The sequence below is a fragment of the Fusarium solani genome, assembly GCF_023522795.1.
Source record: "Fusarium solani strain SB1 chromosome Unknown bctg00000005, whole genome shotgun sequence".
NCBI lineage: Eukaryota > Fungi > Ascomycota > Sordariomycetes > Hypocreales > Nectriaceae > Fusarium > Fusarium solani.
The window spans coordinates 328,827-354,133 of NW_027072153.1; the positions used below are offsets into that span (position 1 = coordinate 328,827).

General features: G+C 51.8%; 10 protein-coding genes across 10 annotated transcripts; 4 read left to right on the forward strand and 6 right to left on the reverse strand.

The window, feature by feature from the left end:
- Positions 1–40: 40 nt before the first annotated feature.
- Positions 41–4,528, forward strand: MRS44_008498 (uncharacterized protein; the record flags this gene model as incomplete). The annotated part of the gene is made up of 6 exons (XM_065620955.1): positions 41–692; positions 770–1,082; positions 1,138–1,649; positions 1,716–1,767; positions 2,752–4,259; positions 4,464–4,528. 6 exons carry the CDS (start codon positions 41–43, stop codon positions 4,526–4,528), a joined length of 3,102 nt encoding a protein of 1,033 aa, XP_065477027.1.
- Positions 4,529–4,653: 125 nt separating this feature from the next.
- Positions 4,654–5,731, reverse strand: MRS44_008499 (uncharacterized protein; the record flags this gene model as incomplete). The annotated part of the gene is made up of 3 exons (XM_065620956.1): positions 4,654–4,992; positions 5,036–5,341; positions 5,387–5,731. 3 exons carry the CDS (start codon positions 5,729–5,731, stop codon positions 4,654–4,656), a joined length of 990 nt encoding a protein of 329 aa, XP_065477028.1.
- A 1,018-nt stretch (positions 5,732–6,749) lies between these two features.
- Positions 6,750–7,868, forward strand: MRS44_008500 (uncharacterized protein; the record flags this gene model as incomplete). Its single annotated transcript, XM_046278551.2, has 1 exon — positions 6,750–7,868. The coding sequence occupies one exon, from the start codon at positions 6,750–6,752 to the stop codon at positions 7,866–7,868; it is 1,119 nt and encodes a 372-aa protein (XP_046131946.2).
- Positions 7,869–7,972: 104 nt separating this feature from the next.
- MRS44_008501 (uncharacterized protein) lies at positions 7,973–9,193 on the reverse strand (the record flags this gene model as incomplete). Its single annotated transcript, XM_046283625.2, has 1 exon — positions 7,973–9,193. The coding sequence occupies one exon, from the start codon at positions 9,191–9,193 to the stop codon at positions 7,973–7,975; it is 1,221 nt and encodes a 406-aa protein (XP_046131947.2).
- A 623-nt stretch (positions 9,194–9,816) lies between these two features.
- Positions 9,817–10,788, reverse strand: MRS44_008502 (uncharacterized protein; the record flags this gene model as incomplete). Its single annotated transcript, XM_046279489.2, has 1 exon — positions 9,817–10,788. One exon carries the CDS (start codon positions 10,786–10,788, stop codon positions 9,817–9,819), a length of 972 nt encoding a protein of 323 aa, XP_046131948.2.
- Positions 10,789–11,433: 645 nt separating this feature from the next.
- Positions 11,434–15,730, forward strand: MRS44_008503 (uncharacterized protein; the record flags this gene model as incomplete). The annotated part of the gene is made up of 5 exons (XM_046269588.2): positions 11,434–11,460; positions 11,514–13,775; positions 13,827–14,481; positions 14,532–15,047; positions 15,099–15,730. 5 exons carry the CDS (start codon positions 11,434–11,436, stop codon positions 15,728–15,730), a joined length of 4,092 nt encoding a protein of 1,363 aa, XP_046131950.2.
- A 905-nt stretch (positions 15,731–16,635) lies between these two features.
- On the forward strand, positions 16,636–18,022 carry MRS44_008504 (uncharacterized protein; the record flags this gene model as incomplete). Its single annotated transcript, XM_065620957.1, has 3 exons — positions 16,636–16,935; positions 16,998–17,474; positions 17,528–18,022. 3 exons carry the CDS (start codon positions 16,636–16,638, stop codon positions 18,020–18,022), a joined length of 1,272 nt encoding a protein of 423 aa, XP_065477029.1.
- Positions 18,023–18,389: 367 nt separating this feature from the next.
- MRS44_008505 (uncharacterized protein) lies at positions 18,390–20,597 on the reverse strand (the record flags this gene model as incomplete). Its single annotated transcript, XM_046284077.2, has 1 exon — positions 18,390–20,597. One exon carries the CDS (start codon positions 20,595–20,597, stop codon positions 18,390–18,392), a length of 2,208 nt encoding a protein of 735 aa, XP_046131952.2.
- Positions 20,598–21,232: 635 nt separating this feature from the next.
- MRS44_008506 (uncharacterized protein) lies at positions 21,233–22,775 on the reverse strand (the record flags this gene model as incomplete). The annotated part of the gene is made up of 3 exons (XM_046280072.2): positions 21,233–22,329; positions 22,386–22,693; positions 22,750–22,775. The coding sequence occupies 3 exons, from the start codon at positions 22,773–22,775 to the stop codon at positions 21,233–21,235; spliced, it is 1,431 nt and encodes a 476-aa protein (XP_046131953.2).
- Positions 22,776–23,265: 490 nt separating this feature from the next.
- On the reverse strand, positions 23,266–24,895 carry MRS44_008507 (uncharacterized protein; the record flags this gene model as incomplete). The annotated part of the gene is made up of 5 exons (XM_046279490.2): positions 23,266–23,481; positions 23,534–23,696; positions 23,755–24,413; positions 24,462–24,548; positions 24,599–24,895. The coding sequence occupies 5 exons, from the start codon at positions 24,893–24,895 to the stop codon at positions 23,266–23,268; spliced, it is 1,422 nt and encodes a 473-aa protein (XP_046131954.2).
- Between the last annotated feature and the right edge of the window lie 412 nt (positions 24,896–25,307).

Here is a 25,307-nt window from a genome sequence, read left to right on the forward strand (position 1 = left end):
AGCGACCGAGGAACAGCTTCACAGGCCCACCTGCTTGGCCATGGCGCAGCGTAAGACGACATTCAGGACTCCAGCCAGCATTACTAACATAGTCCTGCCCATTCTAGAGCCGACCGAACTCGATCTCGCCAAACTGGCCCCAGTCGACGACGTACCTCCCAAAGACTTGGCGACCGGTCAGGTACAGCTCGTTCAACTCGGCCACCAAGCTGCTCGCCGCGACATTGGATTTCTGGGCATCATTGCCATTGGCTTCAATGTCCCAAACAGTTGGGTGGCCATTCTTGCGAGCTTCTCCATCGCCATCGCTGCTGGGGGCCCGGTCAGCCTCATCTACGGCACTTTTATCTCTTGCGCCTTCTACGCCTGCGCCGCCGTCACCCTCGCCGAACTGGCTAGTGTCTACCCGACTGCGGGAGGGCAATACCATTTTACGAGTATCTTGGCCCCGGAGAAAGCGAACCGTTCACTTGCATACGTCTGCGGCATCCTGTCCAATCTGTCATGGACAATAAACGCAGCAGGTATTACCCTGATCGGCAGCCAGCTCATCACGGCCTTCCCGCAATTCTACAACGGCTATATCGCGAAACAGTGGCATTTATTCCTTCTAAGCCAGGCCCTTAACCTATTCGCCCTGTTGTACAACTTGTTTCTGCTCAAGCGCACCAACCGGATTCATGATGCTGCGTGTTAGTATCTGCATTTCTACGTTAGACCCTGCAGCCCCCTGCTAACTCATCAATCCTCGTAGTCATATTAACTTTAGTGACGTTCGTCGTCTCATGCATTACGTGCCTGGCCCGGAGCGAGAAGCAACCGTCTTCCTGGGTCTGGACCAAGTTTGAGGCCAACACAGGTTGGTCCGCCGGCGTATCATTCTTGACCGGGCTTACAACGCCGTGCTACATGTATGGCGGCCTGGACGCTGCCCTGCACCTTGCCGAGGAGACCCTGAACGCATCGTATGCGGTGCCCAGGGCTCTCATGGCTACCATCGGCATCGGCTTCCTCACTGGCTTCGTCTTCTCAGTGGTCATGGCATACTGCATCGTTGACTTGGACAGCCTCCTCGGTGAGACGTAAGTTTCAGTCTCAACCCTGACCTAAAAAGGCGTTTTCTAACGTGGCTAAAAGCGTGCCCATCTATCCGCTCTGGCGCGTTGCCATGAAGTCTGATACCGCCGGCACGGTGTTTCTCGTTGCTGTGACAATTATCATAGTCTTTATCCTCATCGCTGTACAACAAACGTCATCCAGACTGCTCTGGTCGTTTGCCTGTGACCGTGGCGTCTTCATGTCTAAGCAGCTGTCGTCACTATCGCCGTCTCTTGGCAGCATCCCGGCAAATGCCCTGATGTTCAACTCGATTCTTGTTTTCATCTGTGGCTGTCTGTACCTGGGCTCAACCACTGCCTTCAATGCCCTGGTCAACTCGCTTCTTCTCATGCAGATGATATCGTTCGCTCTTCCAGCAGCTCTACTTATATATCAGAAGCGCGATTCCAGGCTGCTCCCTCGGAATCGACCATTTAGGGTGCCTGAACCCGTGGGGTGGTTTTGCAACATTGGCACCGTGGTGGCAGCGACCATCGAGACTGTTTTCTTCTCCTTCCCCACCGCTTTACCTGTTTCAGCGGGAACAATGAGTAAGACAGGCCCAGAAGAGAGACCTAACTTCCATGCAAAAACAATGGGCTGACCAACTACTGTAGACTACGCTGTGGCAGTCCTCGCTGTGATTGCCATCTTGGCTGCAATTAACTGGTTTGCGCACGCAAGAAAACATTACCAAGGACCAAGAGTGGAGCTTTCTCTTTGAGCGGTGCAAAGCGCGGATTACTGAATAGTGGCAACGCATTTGTTGGCTCTGTTATACTATTTACTCTTATGTGTGACTTTCTCCCCCTTCCTACATGTATTTATCATTTTTACGGTTATGTACACGGGAAAGAGGATAATTAGATAAAGAGCTCTTCTCTGATTGCCTGATATACCAGCGTCAACTCCCCAGGCAGGCGCCCAGAGATATCGGGCTTGAGAGTTATTCCGAATAAGATAGAAGATCTGCAGCAAATAATAATAACGAGCGCATCGTCACGCACAGCTAAGCCAGTCTCAACAATTACCAAATGCCTCGGCTCCAGCGTCCGTTCAAGAGGTGATGACTAACTAGCGGCGTCCGTGACGAGGAAATCGAGATAAGACCCTTGAAAAGGACCAATGATGATGAATGCGGGGGAGCCGTCCAACCATCATCCATCCCTTCCATCCCTTATCTTTCCAGGCCTCCCGCCCAACTCTTCCTTCAACTACAGTCAGGGGCTGGGGCCACGCTGACTACGTGCAATCAATCATACTCGGCAGAATGGGTGACGACCCTTCCTCTACAGCTATGTTGTCGGTTGAAAGACCACCGGAAGCACCACCAGATGCAGCATCGTCGCTTGTAAAAGCACCGCAGACTGCGTCGCAGACACAGCTAGGGACGCGGAAACGGCAAAGGAAGTGGCACCCCCGCGTCTTCACAGGGTGTTTGAATTGCCGTAGGCGGCATGTGAGATGTGACGAGCAGACCCCTTCCTGCGCCAGCTGTAGCCGCCTGTCCCTGTCCTGTGCCTACGACAGCGACAATCGCTTTGGCAAATTCGTGTTTAGGGTTGTTGGGCCGCCAAGGGACTGCAGACAACCCGTGGCTCGGCCTTCTTTGCCATCCACTGAAGAATTTCAGTATGCGCGAACCCCTCGCAGGGCCTCGTCCGACAATAATCTTGATCAAGGCGCCTCAAGATTCGGCGACGAGGCTTCGTCCGGCCCAGCTACTCCCGCCAGCACATCTCCGCAACACGACAATCCCCCAAATACCGAAGGAGAAGTTGACTCTAGTTTGGTCGTCGGATCTGACCACCTGGCTTGGTTGGACGACATTCTCCATCTCTGGGAGCCTCAGTCGCCTTCTTCGTTCAGCGACATGATTTCCATGCCTTCCCCCACAGCAACTAGCCTTATACTGCGGCAAGCTGTATATTATAACCACTTTCTAACTGACGTCGCCACCATCCTCATCGTCTTCGATACAGAATCCAACGCCAATCCTTATCGCATATTTCCCCAGCTCGCAGGGGCATCCAATCTCCTTCAAGATACCATGGTGGCCCTCGGTGCCATGCACCTGGCCAATCTACCTGGGACTCGGGACAAGGCTGTGCATTACCGGGCAGCCATGGAAGTCTACGGCTCCGTCATGACGCGCCTCGGCGATGTCCTGCATGGGCAGTCTTGTTTTGAGCTGGAGCCTCTGGCCACGAGTCTCCTACTCTGCATGTTCGAAACGATGTACTCCACGGACTGCACCTGGAAAGTCCACCTTGCAGGCGCCGGCCGGATCCTTGAAGCCATATACAGCCCCGCCCTGCTCGGTATGACGGGACGAGGACAGCACGGCTGTAGCGCTGACGGCTCCGGCCCTGACTTGGTACGCCCCATGCGTCGGTTTCTAGCGTCACTCCTGGCTTATCTTGACGTTGCTGGCGCTTGTGCCACAGGGGAGGGCACTGTCATTCAAGGCGACTACTGGGAAACCTTGGGCGGCGGGTGGGAATACAACCTCGGTGCCCCGAGTTTTCATCCTTGTCGCACTCCTGCAGACAGAATCCTCGCCCAGATCCGCCATTCTTGGTCCCGCCTCATGTCGGTGCAGGCGGCCATCAGTGCCTTTGCCAAGATGCAGTCCAGTGGAAGTCTCGATGTCTCCCAGGAGAATATGATGCGCGATGACCTTGCCTATCGAATCTCGAACTGGCACAATAGTACACCGGATATCTTCCTCTACTTATCCAAAGATGGCGGAAGGCAGAGTACTCCTATGGACCACAGTGAAAGCCATGAGGAGCTCCTAGCAGCGGCAGCATGTGTTGAGTGCTACGCAATGGCCTGCAAAGTGTATCTTGATCGCGTCGCCACCCAAAAACTTAGCCGTGCAGCTCAAGATCCCACCATTGCTGCTGCCACCAGTCGTATCCTTACTCTGACCTCGACCTTTTCAAGTGGCCTCACCCGGCTTGGGTACCTTTGGTCCGTCTTCACGGCGGGCACCGCTACAATCGAGGAGGGGGAGAAGGCCAGCGTCAGGGAGTTCTTGACCGACATGAAGAATTTCGGGTTCAAGGCAAGTACCAAGATCGCCGCTCTGGCATGGATCGCTGCTTTGCTAATAACAAAGGATTTTAGCATGTCACACGAGCCTTGGATATGCTGGAGTATGCCTGGCTACAGTATAGACTCTTTGGCGAGGCTGATTATGATGCCTTCCAAAAGCTGGCTGCTACTGTATTGCTTCCTTGATTTTGCTATAATAGTTGGGGGCATGGCGTTGTACTTAGAAGTAAGGGAATTACGCAAGGTAAGAATAAGGCTGTATACTGATTTTATATTACTTAAAGCGCTTAGTAATTTGTGTGCAGTCTCACTACAGCCTTTGCGCACGTCGATGTATCCTGCATGGGAAGCTCATCTCGAGCATATGTAACCGTCCGTTCGCCACTCCGGCAAGCTTTCTGCATTGTTTGTAGCTTACATAACAGCTCACTTTCTAGGAGTTTTATACAAAACAGAAGCCAGAGCACATTTTGATAGATTCTACCTATTCAGAGTTTAGAACGAAGGTGAGCGTTCTCGTAGCCCTGGCAGCGCAATCCTGAGTTGTTTATTGACCCGAAACACTTCCTCAGCAAGCTCAGGGTAATCAAGATCTGACTTTGGCCGCCTTTCCATGGTCAGTTCCTCCTCCACCGTGAGAGGCTTGCGTTCCCAGATGTCTCGGTAGATGTTGTGATTGGTGATAGCAACCTCCGAGTCGACACGGACTCGATTTTGCGCGCTACTCAAGACGGGCAGTGGGTTTGGCTCTGGAGGAGGAGAATCCGTCTCGGCAAGTAGAAAATTGAAGAGGGCCTCTTGTTGATCGTCGCGGAGTTGATATACGCGATGAGTCTGACGACGTGGCTGCTGCGTCTTCGGCGCCACGATCAAATACTGCCACACCCCCAAGGATACGATCTTCAGCCCAGTACCCAACAATGTCGGCGACGCCCTCGGGGTAGATGTCTGCGTCGAGATATGCGTGATGGTTGAAAAGGGTTGGTCGCGGAGGCACATCGACGAGCCCCTCTATAGGCGGCATCCTCCAATTGACGATGCTGTCTATATCTCCTTGATGCATTCGTAAATCAAGTTGAAATAACAACACTCCGACCTGATGAAGTGTCACTGCCACAAGCTCAACTAAACGCACGTTGAAGGACTTGGAGCCAAACTCTGCAACCTGGTAATCCGCAATCACCTAAGGCACGTTAGCACCGGAAGATTAGACAGTATACAAGCATACCTTCGGATCAAACATCAGGATCTCGGGATTCCATTGTTCGTAATAGTCATGGTCTCTCTCCATGGCACCAGGGCACAGTTCATCATGATCTGAGTCTATGGGATGCTCGCCAAACACGCCGGGGTATCTACGGTCAAAACAAACGTCTCCTGTGGGAAGGCCATCCATGATTTGGGCATACGTGAACTGCACGAGCTCGGTAGACAAGACATTCTTGATGGCGCTATCCAGGGCGTTACGATGGTGGTCTGAGCGAACATGTCCAAATGGAACCCGTTGCGCATGTGCAACGCAAGCTACGCGTCGTAGCTTCTCGGTGTGGGCTTTGAGTTCTTGGGAGTCCATGATGCAGAGTCAAAAGACTGAATATGAGGTTTTCGAGGGTGGGAGCGAAAATGCGACCTCAGCAGCGATAGGTCCCGTGGAGGCTGGGGCCGCTTTATCCTGTCGCTGTGGTGTGTTAGCGGGGGCTACATGAAGTCCGGGTATTCGGAGCACTTTAACCGCGTGTCAGTAGGATCACGGATGCTTTGTTACTGCAGTATCTAATACCTCAGTTATCCCATAAAGGGCCGGGCTTCAAATCACAAAGAACACAATATCAACGCATCATACATAACACAGCATCATATCCCAATGCTAAAACAGTGACCTCTGTGCTTTGTACAATATCTAGTCTCCCGATTAACCGCAAGTGTCTTACTTTCACATCGACGGGGGAACGGAACAGCACAAGAGTGACTTGAGGGTGGCTCCGCTTCATTGCGTGGTCATCACCCTGCTTGTTGTGGATATCCCGGCCTCTTGCGGCTTAACCAAGGAGGTCATAATAAGTCTTGGGAAAGAAGAGGCAAGGGATAGCGTCGCCACGTGGGCCGTTAGATAAGCTACCACCGTATCTTAGGTAGGTACCATATACCGACGATTGGGCAGCATGGTCCCTAGACTTTCCCCCGCGTGTGCGGTGATGGCGATGCGGGGAGCCCGCCGACATGGCGCTTAGACTAACCCCTTTTTTACACAGGTGACTACTAACTATGGGACAAGGCGCATCAAGATATGGCAAGAACAACTGACCGCCCCGAACCGGGATTTGAAGCGGTTAAGCTAACTCTTAACCATTTATCCATGAAGAATATGCTACATGCCTATGTGCTATGCTCTCCGTTCTCGGCCCATTAATATCTAGCTCCATGCCAATATAAGAGTACCGGTAATCACTCTTCTCCTGCTCTAGATGAGGACGTCTGTGTTTCTATTCCGATTCTTTTCGCGCTCCCTGCCTGTTACAAGACGTACAGGCGTGTCTATCTTCTCCTCTAGACCATTCTTAACCCCCTCTCGCGCCCTTCAAACACACAAGATGGAAAACGTTCAGGTCCTCAGCAACGATGTCATTTACCACATGCTCATCAACCTCACCAAAGATGAGGTGATTACTTTTCAAAACATCATCGAGCAAACCTTTGAAGACTTCTCTGTCGGTGACGAACGCCAGTATCAACCCAGTCCCAGCGCCACATCTCGTCCAAATGGGCAACGAACTCTCTTCCGACCCTTCACTTCGGACTCTAGCGTCGGCGTCAAGTTCGTTGTCGAGCCTGCCCCTAGGCCTGATGGTACCAAGGATCCCCTACATGGTATCATTGTCATAGCAGATGGGCAAGGCAACGTGACCGGCGTTCTCGGTGCTGAGGAAGTAACCGGCTATCGAACGTCGATGAATGTCATGGTGCCCTTCTCTTGGAGGAGACATGTCGACAATATTGTCATCTTTGGTGGTGGCATGCAGGCTCTATGGCACACCCGTCTTATCCTGACCTTGAGAGGATCCGAGGTCAAGGCTATTACCTACGTCAATCCAGTTAAGGATCAGATCGATGACCTCATCGCCAAGATTTCCAATGAGAATGAGGCTCGTTGGAAGTCTACCTGCTCCTTCCACTTCATCAACACCACTTCCCCAGACTTTCAGCAACAGATTGAGGCTCGCCTGTCCGACACTGACTGTGTCTTCTGCACCACCCCCTCTAGGAAGCCTCTATTCCCTGCTCGTTGCCTAACTCAGCAGAGGAGTGACGGCCGCCTGCCACTCATCTCCGCGATAGGTTCCTGGCAGTCTGACATGATCGAGTTGGATCCCGGCCTGCTGCACCACGCTATCGCCACTAACAGCGGATACAACCCTGTAAGCGGAGAAGCCAAGGGAGTTGTTCTCGTCGATGACCGCGATTATGCCCTAGAGAACTCGGGAGAGGTCATCCAAAGCAAGATTGATGCCGAGGACATGGTCGAGCTTGGCCACATCATTGCTCTGAGGAAGGGAAGGATTCAGCCTCTGAACGACAAACACGTCGAGGACGCAACCCGCTTCATCTCGGAGGGGTTTGTAGTTTACAAGAGCATTGGTGTGAGCCTTACTGACCTAACGGCTGGCAATGCCATTCTGGCTCTCGCTCAGAAGAAGCAGCACCGTCTGTAAAGGAGTCGATGTAGAATCGCTCAAGTTAAATAAGGTCATGTCATATTAGGGTTGAAACATCTATAACTCAACGCTGTGTATTACGTCATGCTCGTGTTTCCTATCTACTGCTTTCCCTTCCATGCGGCGCGTTTGCGATAGATATCCTTGCGGAACACTTGCTTAAGATCAGACACCAACTTCCCGTCCACTCCTCCAGCCAAGGCAGCCTGAACAGCACCAACACCACATAGATCATTCTTTCGATCGATGAACCACGTAAGGGTAAGGCCTCCTCCCCAGGTAAGTGTATGAGCACCGTACCATCCATCAACATCCTCCAGAGTCAAGAGACCTCCCAGCCCGTAACCCACTTTTGTCTCTGGGTCAACACCACAACGGAAGAAGATACCTGCAGGGCCCGCCAGTGCAGCCTGGTGACCGGCCGTTGATTCGGGAGAGAGATGATTTTGGAACATGTCGTCAACGGTGGCGGGTTTAAGAATCTTTCCGTCGTTGGCGAGCAAGGATTTTAGGATTTTGATGTAATAGTTGCCGGGAATGAACATGCCATGGCCTCCAAAATCTCCCCTGCCACGAAGATTCATCTCTCCGCCACCACCAAGAACGGCACGACCAAGACCCTCCGGATCGTCAGGATTCAAGTCGACCAAACGATCCCGCAAGTCTTCTCGAGTGACTGGAAAAAACTGAGCGTCTTTCTTCAGTCCAAGGGGAGCCAGAATGCGTTCGTTGACGTGCTCAGAAAGTGTGCGCTTGGTCACTCGTTCCACGATGCGACCTGCCCAGTCCAGCCCAGGCCCATACATCCAACCTCCTCCTGGTTGATGTGCAAGTGGGTAGACAAAGAGCTCTTCGACTGTTTTCTTTCGACCTGGCTCAGGAGGGGAGAACTTTTCACGCCACTTTCCCATAAGAGGGTGCAGAAAATCGTAGGCAGTTCCAGCGCTGTGTGTGACCAACATTTCGAGAGTAACAGGGCCAGCGGCTGGTTCCAAGTTAGGTTCTTCCTCTTCAGAGAAACCTTTGAGAACTTGCTTTTCAGCCAGCTCAGGTGCGATGGTTGACAGATCTCCCTTGAGAGACAGGAGGCCTTCCTCGACGCACTGTAGAGCAGCGATTGTGGCAATCAGCTTGGTTGCCGAGGCCAGAAACAAGACATCGCCAAGTTCCTGAGGACGCTTCTCTCCGGACAGTAGAGTGCGCTGCCCCATCGCGTTGTTATACACAAAGTCGCCATTGGCGTCGGTGGCATAGAGAACAGCGCCGTTGATCTTGCCGGAATCAATGGCGGTTTGAAAGCTGGTTTCGATGTCTTCGGACATGACGGTGATGGAGTGTTGGTCTTGAACTTGAAGGTAAATGTATGAATATAAAATGGCTTGAGGTGAATGTTTTGGAGGGGAGGTTGATGAGCCGAGAAATTCCAGACTTTGACACGGCAGACCGCGATAGATATACTTCCCGCTCCGCACGAGATCACCGGAGCATGGTTATTCACTCGGTGCATGTTTGACCAATCAGAGTGAAGAGCTTCCGAACAAGCCAATCAGGAGCTTGGATTCTTAGCTTCCGTGCCGGGCCTCCCTTAGCCTCCGGACTCCGTATCCGGATACCGGCAGATATTGTTGTCTGACCACCGAAGGATTCATCCCGGCCATGGAATTACTTACTAGAAACCGAAAATTTTGAGGTCAATTCAGAGCGAAGGTATAGCAGTGTCTACTTATCGATGGATAACCCGTACTACGGCTGATGCCTTTGCTCGCTCTTGGCCTTTTCCAAGCAAGCAATGTCAGGTCAAAAAGATCCCAGATTTCCCAACCTTACAAGAGACAGAAATTTTCCTCGCAGTTCGACTGACATGTGTCAATGGATTTCTTTGTGGGATTATAATTCAATCTCCTCTCGTTCTGAATTCTTTCTACTTCAAACTCTCCATGCCTTTTTAATCCTGTGCATTTCTCGCTGCCAACATGCCAACCACCTCTTCGGTAAGTTTTTCTACCATCTCCAACCCCGGATCATGATCCGGATTGACTTCAGCAATCGTCAGTCCGCCAACCTTTTCACTCGTCAAAAATACCCTCAATGCACGCATCATCTCTTCAAATTTTACGCCGGTGAAATTTGGCACGTTGGCCAGTGGAAACATCTGCGGATCAATGGCATCCACATCCAAATGTACCATGATGATATCAACGTTATCGTTGAGGTATTCCAGTGCCTCTTTGGCCCGTTGCTCTGGCTCGCGGGCCACCGAGGCTGAGCTAACAACTTTGTAGTTGTTGTCGAAGAGGTACGCAAAATGCTCCGGCTTGTTTCCTGAAAACGACGTGTTGGTGCCGAAGAGAGTCATGTTGGAGGCGTTGCAGACCGGCTCGCCAGAGGGTTGAGAGAATTGCTTCATGCTCTTTAGTGCCCCCGGAGTTTGTATGAGATGGGTCATGTTCATTCCTGCGAAGGCACCGGTAGAACTTGAATCAATTGGAGATGTCAAGTCGGTGTCGGCGTCGATATAGATGAGGCCGACCCGCTTGGGAGGAGACTGCGAGTCTGCATGCTGCCAGAAGGCAGAAAGGATAGCCGGTAGCATGCAACACTCGCCACCAAGAATGAGCTGAAAGGGGGCCTTGCTGGTAGAGGGGCTGAGATTCTGTGAGATGGCGCGGTAGACTTGTTGGCATACTGAGATATTGAGTTGCTCATTACGCACGCCTCCAGGTGAAAGGCTTGTGATTGAGTATCTTGCAGGCGATTCCAGTGCGTCATGCTCTGACACAGACTGGAGTCCCGCATCTCGAAGCTTGGATGCAATGCCCACGTCTTGAAAAGCTTCAGGAGCCTTGGACTTGCCAGGGATGATAGAGCCACAGTCTGCCGGAACGTAGGTGATAGAGACTGAACGAGAGGCCGCCATGATGACTAAACAAAGAAGGTACTAATTGAAGTTTGAGCTCTGAATTCGTCAGTACTATGGGCTCATTCTGGTTTTATAGCCATCATGCGATCCACAGTCCACGGTCAATGGAAGGGCGTGGTTGAGTAATTGTGGTTTTGTAACCCACGTTCGAGCGAGCATCAATTGTCAGCATTACGCCTTACAATGGACCTGTGTCTTGATTTTGGTTTTCGCGTCGTTTTAGCTTAGCACTGACTTGGAATACCATTGCTTTAGCCCGTCAATGCCCGCCTCATTATGTTCAGGGCACTCTTCCGAACTCAAAGGGAGGATGAGGCGTGAAACGACAATGAATCCAGCAACACTGTAGGGTACGGCCGATGACAAAAGGTGGAGCACTGAGAGAAGAGAGAAGAAGTACGTACCTTTTTCTACCGGTTAAGCCTCGGCTCGGAGGATGATCAGCGAAACTCGCCCCCTACCCCACAATTCACAAGCGGGGCTGGCAAGAGAAATCATGACGACATGAAACGGGCAAGCGCGTCAGAAACACAACCACGACGCGATTGTATCTTAAGCCCGACTTGAATCAGTAGTTCGGGCCGAATTGGGGACAGTGATCAAAGGCCAATACTTTTTATTTGCAGGCAAACCGTAGCCACTATGGCCTCAGATCAAGGGCAATGCCAGGTAAGATCCAATCATTCTGAGATACGACGGATGCGGGGACTGACCACCAACAGGCTCTACAGCTCTCTGATGACCAGAGATGCCAGAAGGAGGCAACTCACGCCGATGGTCTTTTTTGTGGATTCCATTCTAAACAAGTCTTTGCCTTGTATAAGGGTTACAAACGACGCAATGCCCTCCTGGATACTCTAGACAACGAGGCCCCCAAATACCTCAAGAACGCTCGGGAACCCCTTGCCAATGATAACTTTGAGGCAATCGAGGATGAAAGGACTCTACGAGAAGTCCACTCTCATCTCTTCGACAAATATGTCTTGCTAGGAAACGTAATTGACGCACGAAAGCTTCACCACAAGCATTTCTACTCCCTCAACGTCGATTATGGCCACCAGGCATACATTGACAAGCTCATCAGCCAACGTCACATTGTTCTCAAGGCCATGCAAAGGGTCGAGAAGCGAACCACTCAAGTCTTGTACCAGAAAGAGAAATGGTTCGCCTGGGTTCGCGAGGTTCAGGAGGAGGAGGAAGCCAATGATGAGAAGGAGCAGAAGAAGGTCAAGCAGGAAGCTGCACTGTTTAAACGCCACGTCAAGAAGCTGGAGGGTAGACTCGCCAAGGTGCGACAGAAGGAGGAGCAGAAGCGTCAAGATGCGTACCTCGAAGATGCATACAGGGAACGCATGGCCATGGCGGCTGAGGAAGACGATGAAGCCTGGGATCCTATCGAAGACATGGGCCACCTCAAGCGGAGCCGTTATATCGATTTGATCAAGCATTTCCTCTGGCTGAACACGGTGGAAGAGGGGGAGGAGGAGCTTCCTCCGCTGGAAGAGATTCCTCCTCTCGAGCCCTCACCCCCTCCTGAGCCTGAGACGCCCTCCAAGAAGACGAAGAAGAAGGCAAAAGCCAAGGCCGCCAAAGCTGGCCGCAGCTCTGTACAGCCATCCAGCGAGACACATACAGGCCAGGGAAGGCTCATCGCAGCATTGCGGGAGGGCAAATATCCTATCCCCGGCGCTGAGCTACCAGAGCCGGACAGGAATAACATTGAGACCGAAGAGGAGATGCGAAACCGGCTCAGCCATGGAGTCAAGAAGAACTATGACAATGTCTGGGGCTTCCAGATCGTCGGGACACTGGAGAACCCCTACGAGACCCACGAGAAGACGGCACCAATGACCAACGACGAGATTGAGTCAACCGTCAGCGACATCAGACAGATCAAGCACCTGCTGTTTTGTCGTCTGCTTCTTGGACAAGCCTCCATGCTGCCTGCCGCCCTCCGTGCCAACAGCGTCGAGGAGTTTCTCAATGACCCTCAGGTCGCTGAATCAGATCTGCGAGATCTCTGCCTCAAGGTCGAGGAACCTACTCTGCAGAACATTCGAGATGCGTGTGCAGACTTTGCCCGCGGCGATGAAGCAGAAGAGGGAGAAGATGCCGATGAGGCTGAAGAAGAAGACGAGGACGATGAAACCTTTGAAGAGCTGCTCAACGGCGATAGCCGCTATAAGAATCTCCATACCGAGGACTGGCTCCTCGAAAAGTTCCTTGGCCAGCTGGAAAAGAAGAAGCCATCCAAGAAGAAGAAGAAGCAAAAGTCAAAGAAAAAGACAAAGGTCACCGTCTGCGGCAAAAGCATCTGGAACCACGCCAGCGAGAAGGCCATGTCTCGAGACGGCTGGCTTCAGTTCTCGGTCATGGCCAAGGACTGTGATCTGAAGCACGCCATCCAGCTCTGTCGAAACTGGAACGAGTTCTCTGATCTGAACCTCCTCACCTTGTGGCAGTATTTCCCAGCTTCGAACTGGGTCTCTTGGGGTAACAACCGGCTCATCCAACAGCTTCAAGAGCTAGGCTTCTTCCCTTACTTTGTCGATCTTGAGGCCCAGCAGCATAGCCGGTACAACCAGGTTGGTGGCCGAAGCTCAAACCGACGCCAACATGACATTGTCGAGACGCGAAACATCATCGTCGGGCACATGAAGCGCAACGACCCCATCACCCGCCGCTTCCTGCAGTACCTGTTGATGCGGACGGGAGAGCTGCTGATCATGGTGCGAGATGGAAAGACAGGGCGTGTTATCACCGCGCCTCCCGAGGAGCAGCTCTGGACGTATCGCATGAAGCAGGGTCTTGGAAGGGCCTCCAAGAATGAATGGCGCAACGTCTTGGAGGTGGGACCTTTGTACTTTGACATGACTGACATGCTGCGAGAATGGCGGTTCGGGTTCGATGACTACTACGACGTCTTTATCTGGGACTTTGTTCCTTGCCAGTCATCCCTGGACATGTACAATGTTGTAATCACAGTACGTTTCCTACTCAACCCTAGTATTTGCACAGCTGACAGATCACCATAGGAACTGCGAAATGCATGGCGCATCAAGCATCCCCGCGATGTGTATCAGCACATGAAACCGCTCTTGACCACCATGACAAGAGAGAAGGATACGATGCGCACTCGTCTGATCAAGCCCGACGAAAAGGTGGAAAGCCTTTGGGACACCATTATGGACGAGAGGAGTGAATTCAGGCTCTTCGACATTAAGGGGCACAGTGTCAAGTGCCGCACCGGCACCGAGCTGGACAGTTCACCCTACATGTTCTACAACGACGTCAATGTCCTCGAGGATGAGATCCTGTTTCCAGATGAGCTTGTTTCGAACAAGAAGAACGTGCCCTTCCGGGAGATCAGGAACGGTGTTAGTCGCATCGAAGACGGTGTTCTGCCCAGCGCTATCCGCCACCTCGAAAAAGGCATGGAGGCGTTCACTATGGGCAAAGATCCCATGAAGGCCCTTAAAGCTGTCAAGGATCGTGACAATAACAGTATCTGGTCCATACCCAAGGTTTGGGAGACTGGCCTCAAACAAGCTCGCAAGGAAACGCTCTCGGACGCACGACGCAGTTTGCTCAAGCGTACCGGCCTGTCTACCACTCAAAAGAGCATGTCTCTTGACCAGCGACTGAACATATCGGACCCCATGGAGACGATGGAACGAGATAGATCTTTCGGTGAGTCAGCTACTCAAACTTTTGACAGTGACACTAACAAGACATACCAGGTTTCAAGGATTCATTCCACGCAGGAGACCTTGAACCGGGAAGTAACGAGAACTGGGACCAGGTTCAAGAGAGGATCAACGCCATGCTCGCTACTCCCCATGCCGGTCCAACTGACTGGGTCTGGTTCCTCGCCGAGATCCTCGACTGGCTCGACCTGCGAGCAGACTACAAAGACTACACTCATGACCCCGCTTTCCCCTGGCCACACGGCTTCATCATCCAGGATCTAGTCAAAGCCTTTGCATTAGTGGCCATGTTCTTCCCAGAAGCAGAAGCTGCCACACTCGTCACCCAATTCATCAAGTCCAAGCAATGCGACGACTTCAGAAACACTCTTCTGTTTGACCCCAAGGAACGAAGCAAGACATTGCCTGATCGCAGATCTCGGACGAGTTACAAGTTCCGTGATCCCGCTTTCTGGACCGAGTGGAATGAGTTCCTCAAGACCAAGTCTTTCTACGCCGATGTGTATCCCTTCGACTGGAGTCTTGCAATCCGCCCCATTGTTGCTCGCTGTTAGTCAAAGCCCCTATCCCCATTCGTGTACCATTACTGACAGCTTAAAGTGTATGTTGCAGGAGTCATTGCACCTGCATATTTGCAAAACGACTCACAAGTCGTCTTGGGGATGGCTACAGCTAAAGCCGAGCCTCACCGTCCCGGCAAGCTGGATTTCTTCATCAACTACGAAGACCGCTACGATAACTTCCCCATGGTTTTCCCTCCCTCTTTCGTGCACCCGTCCAAGTGGCCGCATGTTTTGCCCACAGCAGAGAGCTTCGCCGAGAAGAACGAAGGCGCCCGGTTTGCCCTCATCCGTCTCTGGTCGGCCCCGCACTTCTACCCTCTGATGGTCGGCTTGGGGAACCGACAGAACACCAGCTTCCTCGACAGCGCGGGTCGATCGTGGGAGTGGAAGTTTGTGCCCAAGGACATGCCCGGCAGCGAGTACAGCGCGCACCACACGACGGAGAGAAGGCTGCAGTTGCTCCAGAAGCAGTTTGAGGGCCATGTGATAAGCCGTGCCGACTTGATCCTTGTCATGGGAAAGGATGCTGATGAGCTGCTCAAGTACTGCACGGCTGTCACGTTTGCGATCCAGACGAAGCCGTGGCTGAGGGAGATTGACCTGTGGAAGAGTTTCATCAATGTCGATTTGGAGTTTCTGCAGGGGCTGGACCCGTATTGGTTGGACTAAGAGGGTGAAGAGCAGAATGGATGCTTGCCTGAGCGATACGAAACAAAATGGGGTGCTTCGTGTTCATCGTCGGAGGGAGGCATAAATAAGCTGAGTCCATATCTCGAGAGCACGAAGTGTACGAACCGTAAATGAATCCTTGTTGCTCCCACGCAAAGGTTGCAACTAAGTGCTGATGGCTTAGACTTAGAAGGAGATGACGCCCTAGAGAGATGTTACCCTCCACTGCTAGTTCAAATACAGTTCTGTGGTCATGCCTCGTGAAGTCATTCGAGTCGCGGCTTCTAATAGCTCAAATCTCACCAGGTGCCTGTTGTTTTGGAGGCTTGGAGTCCAGTAGTTCAACATTCTAGCACGCGCTAGTTGGTAGGGCTGGTGCAAGGTGTATTCTGTGGCTGATACTGGCATCCATTGAAAGATGATACCCAAATGATACCTAGCTGTGCAAGGCTGAAACCCGATTGACTGGGCAAGGGCGCAAGGCACAATCTCAGGCGCCATTTTGTATCCTTCTAGCCAGAACCTTGTCTAGGCAACAGAGGCAACAACAGCCTCGAGCTAAGAAAGGGCGTGACATCGCACCATAGGCGAGGAGTCACTGTCAGGGGCGAGATAGTACGCTTATGCTATACTTTTGCGGAGATAATTGTAAAAACCGACAGTTTATGGATCACGGCTTCTTATAGCTGTAGGTTATTAAGCGCAAGGCACAGGAGAGTTGGTTATAAGGGTAGGCAGCAAGCACTTAATAAGCCACTGTGACTGGGCTGTGCATTGCTCAGCCCCGCACGTGGTGGATGTCACAACTCCCCCACCTTGTCCCTGTCAGATAGATAAAGCATCTCAACTCTTTCAACCCCGTCCCAGCGCCCATCGCAAAGAAAAAACAAGACGCTGTAGTAGCCATGGGGGAACGTATCATCATTCTCTACAATGACTCGATCGACTCTGATAACTGGGCTGCCCAGAGAGCTGTCATCAGAGCCACGTCCAGGGAGTCCAATACGCGCATCATCTGGATTTTTGAGCCTCGTCAGGTATCTCTGGGCTTGAACAAGTCGGCTGAGCAGCAGAGCCGTTGTTTAAAGCTCATCATCAAGCATTTCCCAGATCATGGAAAGCCCTTTAAGGTGCTTCTCGGTGGTCTTTTGACTGAAAAGGATGTGCAGAGCGTCCCAGGACTGAGCGAGGAGGACAAAGAAACTGTGAGTGAGGACTTTGTTGGATGGCGCAAATATTGAGGCTGACATGAATTCTTCAACCACAGCTTCGCTTAGCCATCAAGCCTGATTACGGGCCCGAAGAAGATGCATTCTTACACAGAGAACTTGTCGCTTGGGATCACGCAGCGGCGCTAAATGAATGGCTTCACGCTCCTGTCGAGGTTTTCATTGATCTCGACGGCTTTGAAGAAGTCCACAACCCAGTGAATCTCTTCTTCCACCGACAAGAAGAGCTGGTCGCCCGCAGCGAGAAAGAACTTCTTCGCTACGGAAACATCATGGAGGAGCCACTACCGCAGCGACTAGACAGCCTCAGAGAGTGGTATAAGACCTGCACAAAGACAGCAGAGAAGGAAATTGGAGGCGTCGGAAACTCAGTTAAGCAACTCGAGCTTGACTCACTCTGTGAAACCATCAAATCTGCAGAGAGCGTGCTATTCCTCGGTGGCGCGTCTCTCGGAATTCTTCAGCGGTTCATCGACAAAGGTGTCGCTGACAAGGTCAAATGCCATCTGCAAATTGTGAGTGCCCCGAGAGTCGTTTCTCCCAAACACCTTCTAATTATAGTATACAGGGAACATGCGACCTGGCTCTTAATTTATTCCCCAACCAGTTCAACATTGCCCTGAACCCCACAGCCGCCGAATTCGTCTTCCAGCACTTCAGCGACTTCGCCGATTTTATCGTAGTCCCATCGCATAGCGCACAAAATGCCCAGTACTCTCTCGTCGGACTTAAGAAAGAAGGCGGTCCAACGATGGAAAGAAGATGCCTCGGCTTCAACTGCGGCGAAGAGCCCCTCAAGATGGCAAGAGACCAAGTATCACTGGACAAGAACTACCCCGACAGGAAAGCACCCATGTCAGACCTGACAGCATTCCTATATGCCCTCAAGCCCGGGTTCGGCGACGCGAAACAGGGCTACGTCCAAGTTGAAAACCAAAAGGGCACGCTCATCTTCAGGAGGAGTGACTCGGGCATCAAGATGTACGATCTGGAAGCGCCGATCAAGTTTGAAGCGGACGAGGTTGTCGCTCTGCTGGACTCGCTGGAAAAGGACAACGCCTAGGATAACATTGGCTGGGAAATGAAATTTTTGGTACCCGTCTTGTAATGATTCGGTGAATTATCACGTAAGTTAGACAAATGGGGTAGTGCGCAACTTTCTTCTTTCCTTGTATCTCCTTGACTTTTATTGTCCTGGACCATTTCTGTCTTGCTCGGTCTGCTAAGCTTTCTGCTGCGGAATGGGAAATGCTTTATACCCATATAGCTAATTTCAGCTTGTTTCATGTTACTGCTGCTAGAACGGTTGTTATTTCCGGGCGTGATAGCATAATGACCTCGATGGATAGTCTTGAACGGATATTCAGTCATGTGCTTATATGCTATGAAACGACATGACGAGTAATCTACAGTTCTACCTCCATCCACCGTCATTCCGCCAAAGAACTATCCCTCTTCACAGCAAGGAAACTCAAACTCCACAGTTGTCGGATATTGCTCTCCGTCCCCGAGGTCAGGGCACCCAAGGGCGAGAATTTGTAGCCTCCGTTGCTGTACGTCCAGCTCCACACTTCAGACTGTAACTGGTCTGAGTTACCTTCAATGAGATCCCAAAGGTAATTGTATGCACTCCTCAAAGCATTGTAAACTCCCTCGTCCCGGCAGAATGAGGGAACGTGACGGATGAGACAAGGGGCACGCTTCGCATGGCATGCGAGGCACCTTTGTAGCTGTCTTTCTAAACCCTTTGCCATCAGTGCTAGTTGCCAACCCCAGATGACGGTTCCATGGTACGCCGAGTTGGTGAAAATGCCAATCAAGTCGTCATCGCCGGAAAGAGCTGGGTTCGCAACAACTGCTCCCACTGGAGTGCTCAGGCCAGCAGGAAATGGTCGAAGAATAGCGTTGGCGGTTGCGTTAATAAGGGTTGTCAGCTGCTCGTCATCCTCAGAGTCGAGGAGGAAGAGCCGGAATGCTGTGTCCGTATGGGTTACAGCAATCTTGTCTGGGGAGTCGACAGTTTTGATGGCGAGGGCATAATCGACGACCTTTCCAGCGGATGAGTATTTATGAAGGGAATCAGCGTGAGTCGGACCATTATAGAAATCACTCTTTCTCGTGTAATCTTCCAAGAGAGATGTGGCCTTGTCAGTCGTGATGTTGTACTGGAACAGTGGCAGCGTCTTTTCCTCCCACACCTTGGCTCGCTTGGCAGCAGCAGCTTTCCATGCCTCTGTTTCGGCGTTGTTGGGATAAACATCTGGCATGCCTGCCAACTCCGAGATGGCGTATAGTGCTGCTGGCACCAGCGCGCAGTTCACATCAAAGGGGATTCGAGCATTCCCCAGGCCGGATGGGGAATCTCTCCACTGTCCCGTACCCTCATTGTCTTTGAGCTGGATTAGGTTCTTGATAGATGGGTCCTTCTCGAAAGCTTCGGTTGCCTTCATGATCTTTTGTGCGCCGACGTAGCTGAGGCCTCTCCAGGTCAAGTCTCGATTCTGAGCGTTCACCTTGCCAGCTTTGGTGTCTAGCAACGGCTTGACTCTATCCGACGAGGTATTAAGGTACCTCGCCATCAGGATAGGCAGGAAGTAATCTGTATCGACCATGTGATAGTCAAAAACAGCATCGGTCGAAACAATGTTTTTCTGTAGATTCTGAAACGTCGCATAGTCGCCGATGCTCTCCTCATGGCATACAGAGCCGTCCTCTCGGTTGATACGTTCTAATACGGCTCCAATGACAGCCTCCATGGCGGAACTATTGCCGGTGCTAAGCACAGGTTCGAGAAGAAGGGCTGCAATCATGCTGTCCCGACCAAAGTAGGTCAGGAACCTCCAACCACCAGCGAGAAGCTTCTCAGTGTACGAGAAGAAGGATAGAGACTGGACCTGTGATGGGTCTTCCTTAATCAGAGATTGAGACTCCTTGTTCAAAACCTTCTGGGGGCTCAACTGCTCCATCTGAGGGTAGTTGAAGGAGGCAGAGAATCGGTAAAGCCCTGGCTCGAAACGCGCCGTCTTGTCGTGGACCTCAACCTTGCCCTTCGAGCCCTCCCAAGGCTCGAGCGACAGGGTTGTGGTGGTCGTGTTGTCCAGCCAGAGCCGAGAGAACTGAACACCATTCTCCTTTACCTTGGTGACTTTGATGGCATCTTGGAAGAGCGGGTTGAGGTTGCCCCCTTCGGTGTAATCTCGAATGTTCCTGACGCTCCCGAGAATAGCCAGTGTGAGGTTTGCCGAGGAGTTGAGTGAAAGGACACCTTCAACACCCACAAAGGGGTAGTCCGACTTGTCGTTCTCTTGATGCACGGAAGCCAAGGGTATCCCAAGGGTAGAGTTGACGAGCTCAATAGCTAGACTGCCCTTCTCACCGTTCTGGGGCTCGAAGAAGGTGCATATTCCACTATTTCCAGCAGGCCATGCCACAATAAGCCGTGGGGTGGTGATAGAGAGGTCGCTGCCTGACACTGGACTGGTGACAACGACCTGCGCATCAACATTGCAGTCTGAAAAGAAGAAGTTTTCGTATGGAGGGTCGCTAAGGTGCTGGCTTGTGACTGGGCACGAGTCCTTGTCGCCGACAACGAGTGCGGAGAAGAGTGTGAGCCACGACGCTCGGTAGAAGAGTCGCATGGTGAACCGCTGTCAATCGAATTCGCTCAAGCTGCACGATTAAAATTACCCTTTTGAGTGTCTTGCTGGAATAGAGCTTATAAATACCCAATGTGTTGGTCCCCTGAGTCAGCGTCATCGTGCATACGGTTGTGATCCTTTGACCGTTTAGGCTGGATATCGCGACCTTCATCAGCCTGCTGTCCAATCAGCCGTCTTACTACTCCCCAGCCCATTTTCGATCTGCACGGATGTGACACTGGCTGTGGCTGAGGTCTGTTCACGATGAAAAACAGGGGTCTACGCTTTCGATAGCAAGGTCTCACTGCCTTCATCTTAAGATGGATCATGCGGCATAAAACGTGGGTTCAATTTCTCCATCACGGCGATTTTGACCATGTCGTGGTCTTTTTTTAGTATTGAAGGTCAGCCAGGAAGGGCTATCGTGGACACCGTACATTTGCAATAGCAGGTTTTTATGTACTCTCGATGGAAAGTCCCTCGCGAGTCGTCACAGTCGCTCAGTCACTGGCTAGCGCAGCTTCTAAGGGAAACGGAAATCTAATCCGTCACAGCGTATGAACCCGTTTCATCTCGCCCTTCTTTTTACTCCATGACAATAACAAAGCTCATGACCAACTAAGTAGTTGACAAGTCTAGTACACTCCAGGCAGAATCCTCCACTTGACAGTCTTCTTGTACTGGACCCAGTCGTCCCCATACTTCTCGGCGCAGGCAGCATCATCTCTACCCTCGCGATGGATGAGCATGAAGGCGAACCAAGCTGAGTAGAAGTAAGTGAAGAGCATTCCCCATCCAGCCACGCCATCTTGGGTCACGACTCTACCATCAAGCATCTTGGTGATGCCAACACCCGTGACGGCGCTGCCAGCTGGGAGAATGACATACCCAGCGATTCCGGTGGGCAAAGAGAAAGGCAGAGACTGCAACCAGTCGCCAAAATAGTTGATGTGACGAGCCATGCCCCACCAGCCGCCAGTGAGCAGCCTGGTGCCTCTCTTGGTCTGGATGTAGGTCATGTTGGCAAAGGCTGGGTGATCAGGGTTAGTGCGGAAGAGGTTCTTCTGAGAATTGGCCGCTCGGAAGATGTACAAGCCCACGGAAAAGACGGCGGCAATGGCGGCGAAGTTGAGCCATCCCAGCTGAACAGGGTAGACGGATAGGTAACGGCACTGAGTGGAGTAGAGGAAGGGGACCCAGACGATATCGCCAAAGCCGAGCATGAAACCCAGTCCGTCGGTGGTGATATCCATCATGCCCAAGAGTCCAGACTCGGCGTATTGGCCCTCAAGCACGTAATAGGACTGAACCAGGGCGATGACGATGATGCTATCGGAGATGTATCCATAGGTGCGGTACTGCTTGGCAATGTATGCAAGATCAAGCAAAGCCCATCCAGTAAGGCCAGGGCGCATCTCGAGCCATGCCTTCAGATCGACCTCTCCAAAGAACGGGAAGGTGATGCGAGGGTTGAGCTCACGACCGATGAAAAAGTCGTAGATGAGGTTGCCGGTATGTCCGCCCTTAGCGAGCTCACGCATCTCAGGGTTTCCCTTCTTGACGTTGAAGCTGTCGACGTAGACATAGATGGAGATGATGAAAGATAAGATGATGTTTGCGTTGAGGAGCTGGAGGTAGTTGTCGGTGATGAAGGTCCAGACGGGAAACTCGGCGCCGTAGATGATGGTACCGACGGCACAAGCGGCCAGTTGAACGACGGTAGAAGAGAAAGCTGCAATAGAGTGTGAGCTATGCCTTGCAAGGGGAGTTCAGGCAACTGAGCCATACCATTGAACCGATACTCAAGAGGACGACCAGACTCGCGCAACTTGGTACCATAGACTTGCTTGGCTGGCAGCACCCGGTAAAGGAACAGGCTCAAGAGGTAGTAAGCGGCCAGCCAGCCCGAAGCCTTCCAGCTGCAGAACCCCCAAATGCCATTCTCTGGCCAGGGAATTTGGTCCCTCAGCTTCTCCCAGGTCAGAGTGCGAGGGTCCAGGAGGGCAGGCGCCGGACATCCCGAGACGTCGTTGCAACCCAGGAAGAGGACGCTCATCAACACGGGAAGGCCAAAGACGATACCGGTGGCGCCTAAGCTGTTGAGATAGAGTTAGAATGAGATAGCGAGAGATCGGGATAAAGATGTACTCACGGGCCGCCGAACTCGTAGGTGGTCATGTTGGGCAGTCAGACCGTGATCACCAGAGTTGTCGGCGCCAAAAAGGAGGTTTCAAAGAGTGCTGGATCAATTTCCAACAAGGCAAAGACTGACGATGCGAGATTGAGGGACTTTATCAAGACGAAATCAAAGAAACAAGTGTCTACAGGAAATTTATGCTTGATCCTTCACTTCTTTGTTCGGCCGGGACCTAAAGCCAAGCAAAAATCGGCCCATGGAGTTGGCATCGGAACGACGTCTCCCGGCCCACAATTAATCTGCCTCGTATTCGTTCCCCGCGATGTCACCGCTAAAGGCCTTGCTCTGATTGGCGAGGACCTCGCATCCCCTGTAGCATCCACTACGGCTCGCTAACGTTTCAGTGCCGATTGGCGCGGAGACCACAACAAAGGTGCCGGGTAGGATGGAAAAGATGACAGGATTCGGTGAGCTTGTACGTGTCTTCAACGTTATTTCTTTACAATTAGAATACAGAACTGACAGATACAACTATTTACCGCCCAGTATTCGGTCAATCTCTTCCTTGTGTGACGAAAAGTTGTCGACCAAGTTGTCCCACATCTTGGGCTCATGCTCATGCTTCTTCCCGCTGTTCCACGCCCATTCAGTGATTGTAAACTGGCGACAGCTCTCAAACATGAAGGCGATAGCACCCTTGGAAATCTGCATCTCGGGGGGTGGCTGAGCCGAAGCAGCCTTGAATTCCTACATAGAGTTAGATGTCTAGTTGGGATCTCATTTAACAGAAAATACTCACCTCGTAGGCCACGCCGTGAGGCACAAAGCCCGTCTCGAGTGACACACCACCAGGTTGGAACTCATCAGAACGCCCGCCATACTCGCCATAGATGAGTCCCATCAGCTCTGAGGCTGCGTTCCGATGGTAGTAGGGAGGCCTGTAGGTATGTGAGGCGACATCCCTAAGTGACCCCATGTCAGTATTAGCTTTCAAACAGACGGGGTCAGAAGCAAACTAACCATCGGGGACTGAAGATTAAGAAATCGAGCAGAGGCGCTTGGGGATCCCGCGACTTGGCCGTCAGAACGCAAAAGATGGAAGGATCAATATGGTCGACAGAGATGGATCCAACGTTGATGAACTTTGTCAGGTCGTACTTATACGGCACGTAGTTTCCATGCCAAGCAATAACATCAAAGGGGCAGTGGTTCTGCGTGCTCTTGAAGAACTGTCCGCCCAGCTTGTAAACAATCTCCCAAGGGTCGTTCTGGGTCACGTTATACTTGGCCTTGGGATGCAAAAAGTCTCGAGCGTTGGCCATGCCGTTGGATCCAAGCGGTCCAAGTTCAGGAAGCTCAAAGTTTGACCCCCAGATCTCGAGCAGGTATCCTCTGGTCGGACCCTCGACCGAGACCTTGAACCGTTGTCCGCGCTGGATGACACAGATCTCACCAGGCTGAACATACAGGGGTCCAAATTCGGTTTGGATGTCCAAAGCACCTTGTTGGGGGACGATCAAGAAGTCTCCATCAGAGTTGACAAAAGCACGGTTCTCCATACTCTTGGTTGCGGTAAAGGTGTGTGTTGCCAGACCTTCCCTCAGAGTGGGATCGCCAGAGCCGGCGATTGTGCGAATTCCAGACACGAAATCGGCGCCATCGACAATGTCAAAGGGAAGCTTCGAAAGTTAGTTTTGTATCCCCAACAGAACTGAGCGGCTACATACCCAGGCAAGCTGTGTTGGTGAGACCTTGACCTTGGGGTTCAAAGGCAAGAAGCAGCTCTCAGTTCCCTCAACTTGTGGCAGGTCAGTCTATCAGAGAGTGGTTAGCACGGTTCTCAACCGAATAATTGTCGTCTTACAAATCCCTGATGTGCCACCGCTGGTCGCGCTCGGTAGAGCCAAGAGTTCTTGTTTGCATGTCGAGCAGCGCCAAAAGACGTTGTGAGTTGCTCAGCGTAGAGGCCGAATCTCACCACACGAGGGCTGTTCTGGCCTTGGGGGATGGTTCCGGGAATAGCTTCAGATTCAAAATGGTTATTGAATCCGGCCTGGTACTCATAAGGATCATTCTTCCTTGTCGCAAACGAAGGGATTGAACCATCCTTCTGAGTCTCAGCCCAGTGAAAAATGTTTTGATAGTCGTACTTCTCGGCCATTGTGAAAGCTATTTACCCGGTCCTTTGGGATAGATCGGTGTATGTCGTCTGAGTAGAAGCAACCGAAATATGACACCGTCACGCTACCCTCCTCATATACCAGCATCCTGCTAACCCGAGCCGTGCTTACCATTCAATCAGTCAGATTGGATTATCCACCAGGGGCGGGGTACAATGCGGGGTGCATGGTTCGGAAGATTCGTCGGTAGATTGCATCCGACCGCGCATTCTTGGAGTTTTGCTCATTGCCATACGGAAGATGGGATCGGGTCTTGCCTGATTTAGCAGAAATGATGCATTTTCATTTTCATTCTACTCATTCTTTGGAGCTTTGATAACGACCAAGACTTGGGGAAATTGCTTGAAATGCCTGGGTGCTTTGGTCTGACGAGACGGTGAGAGGCCAAGATCT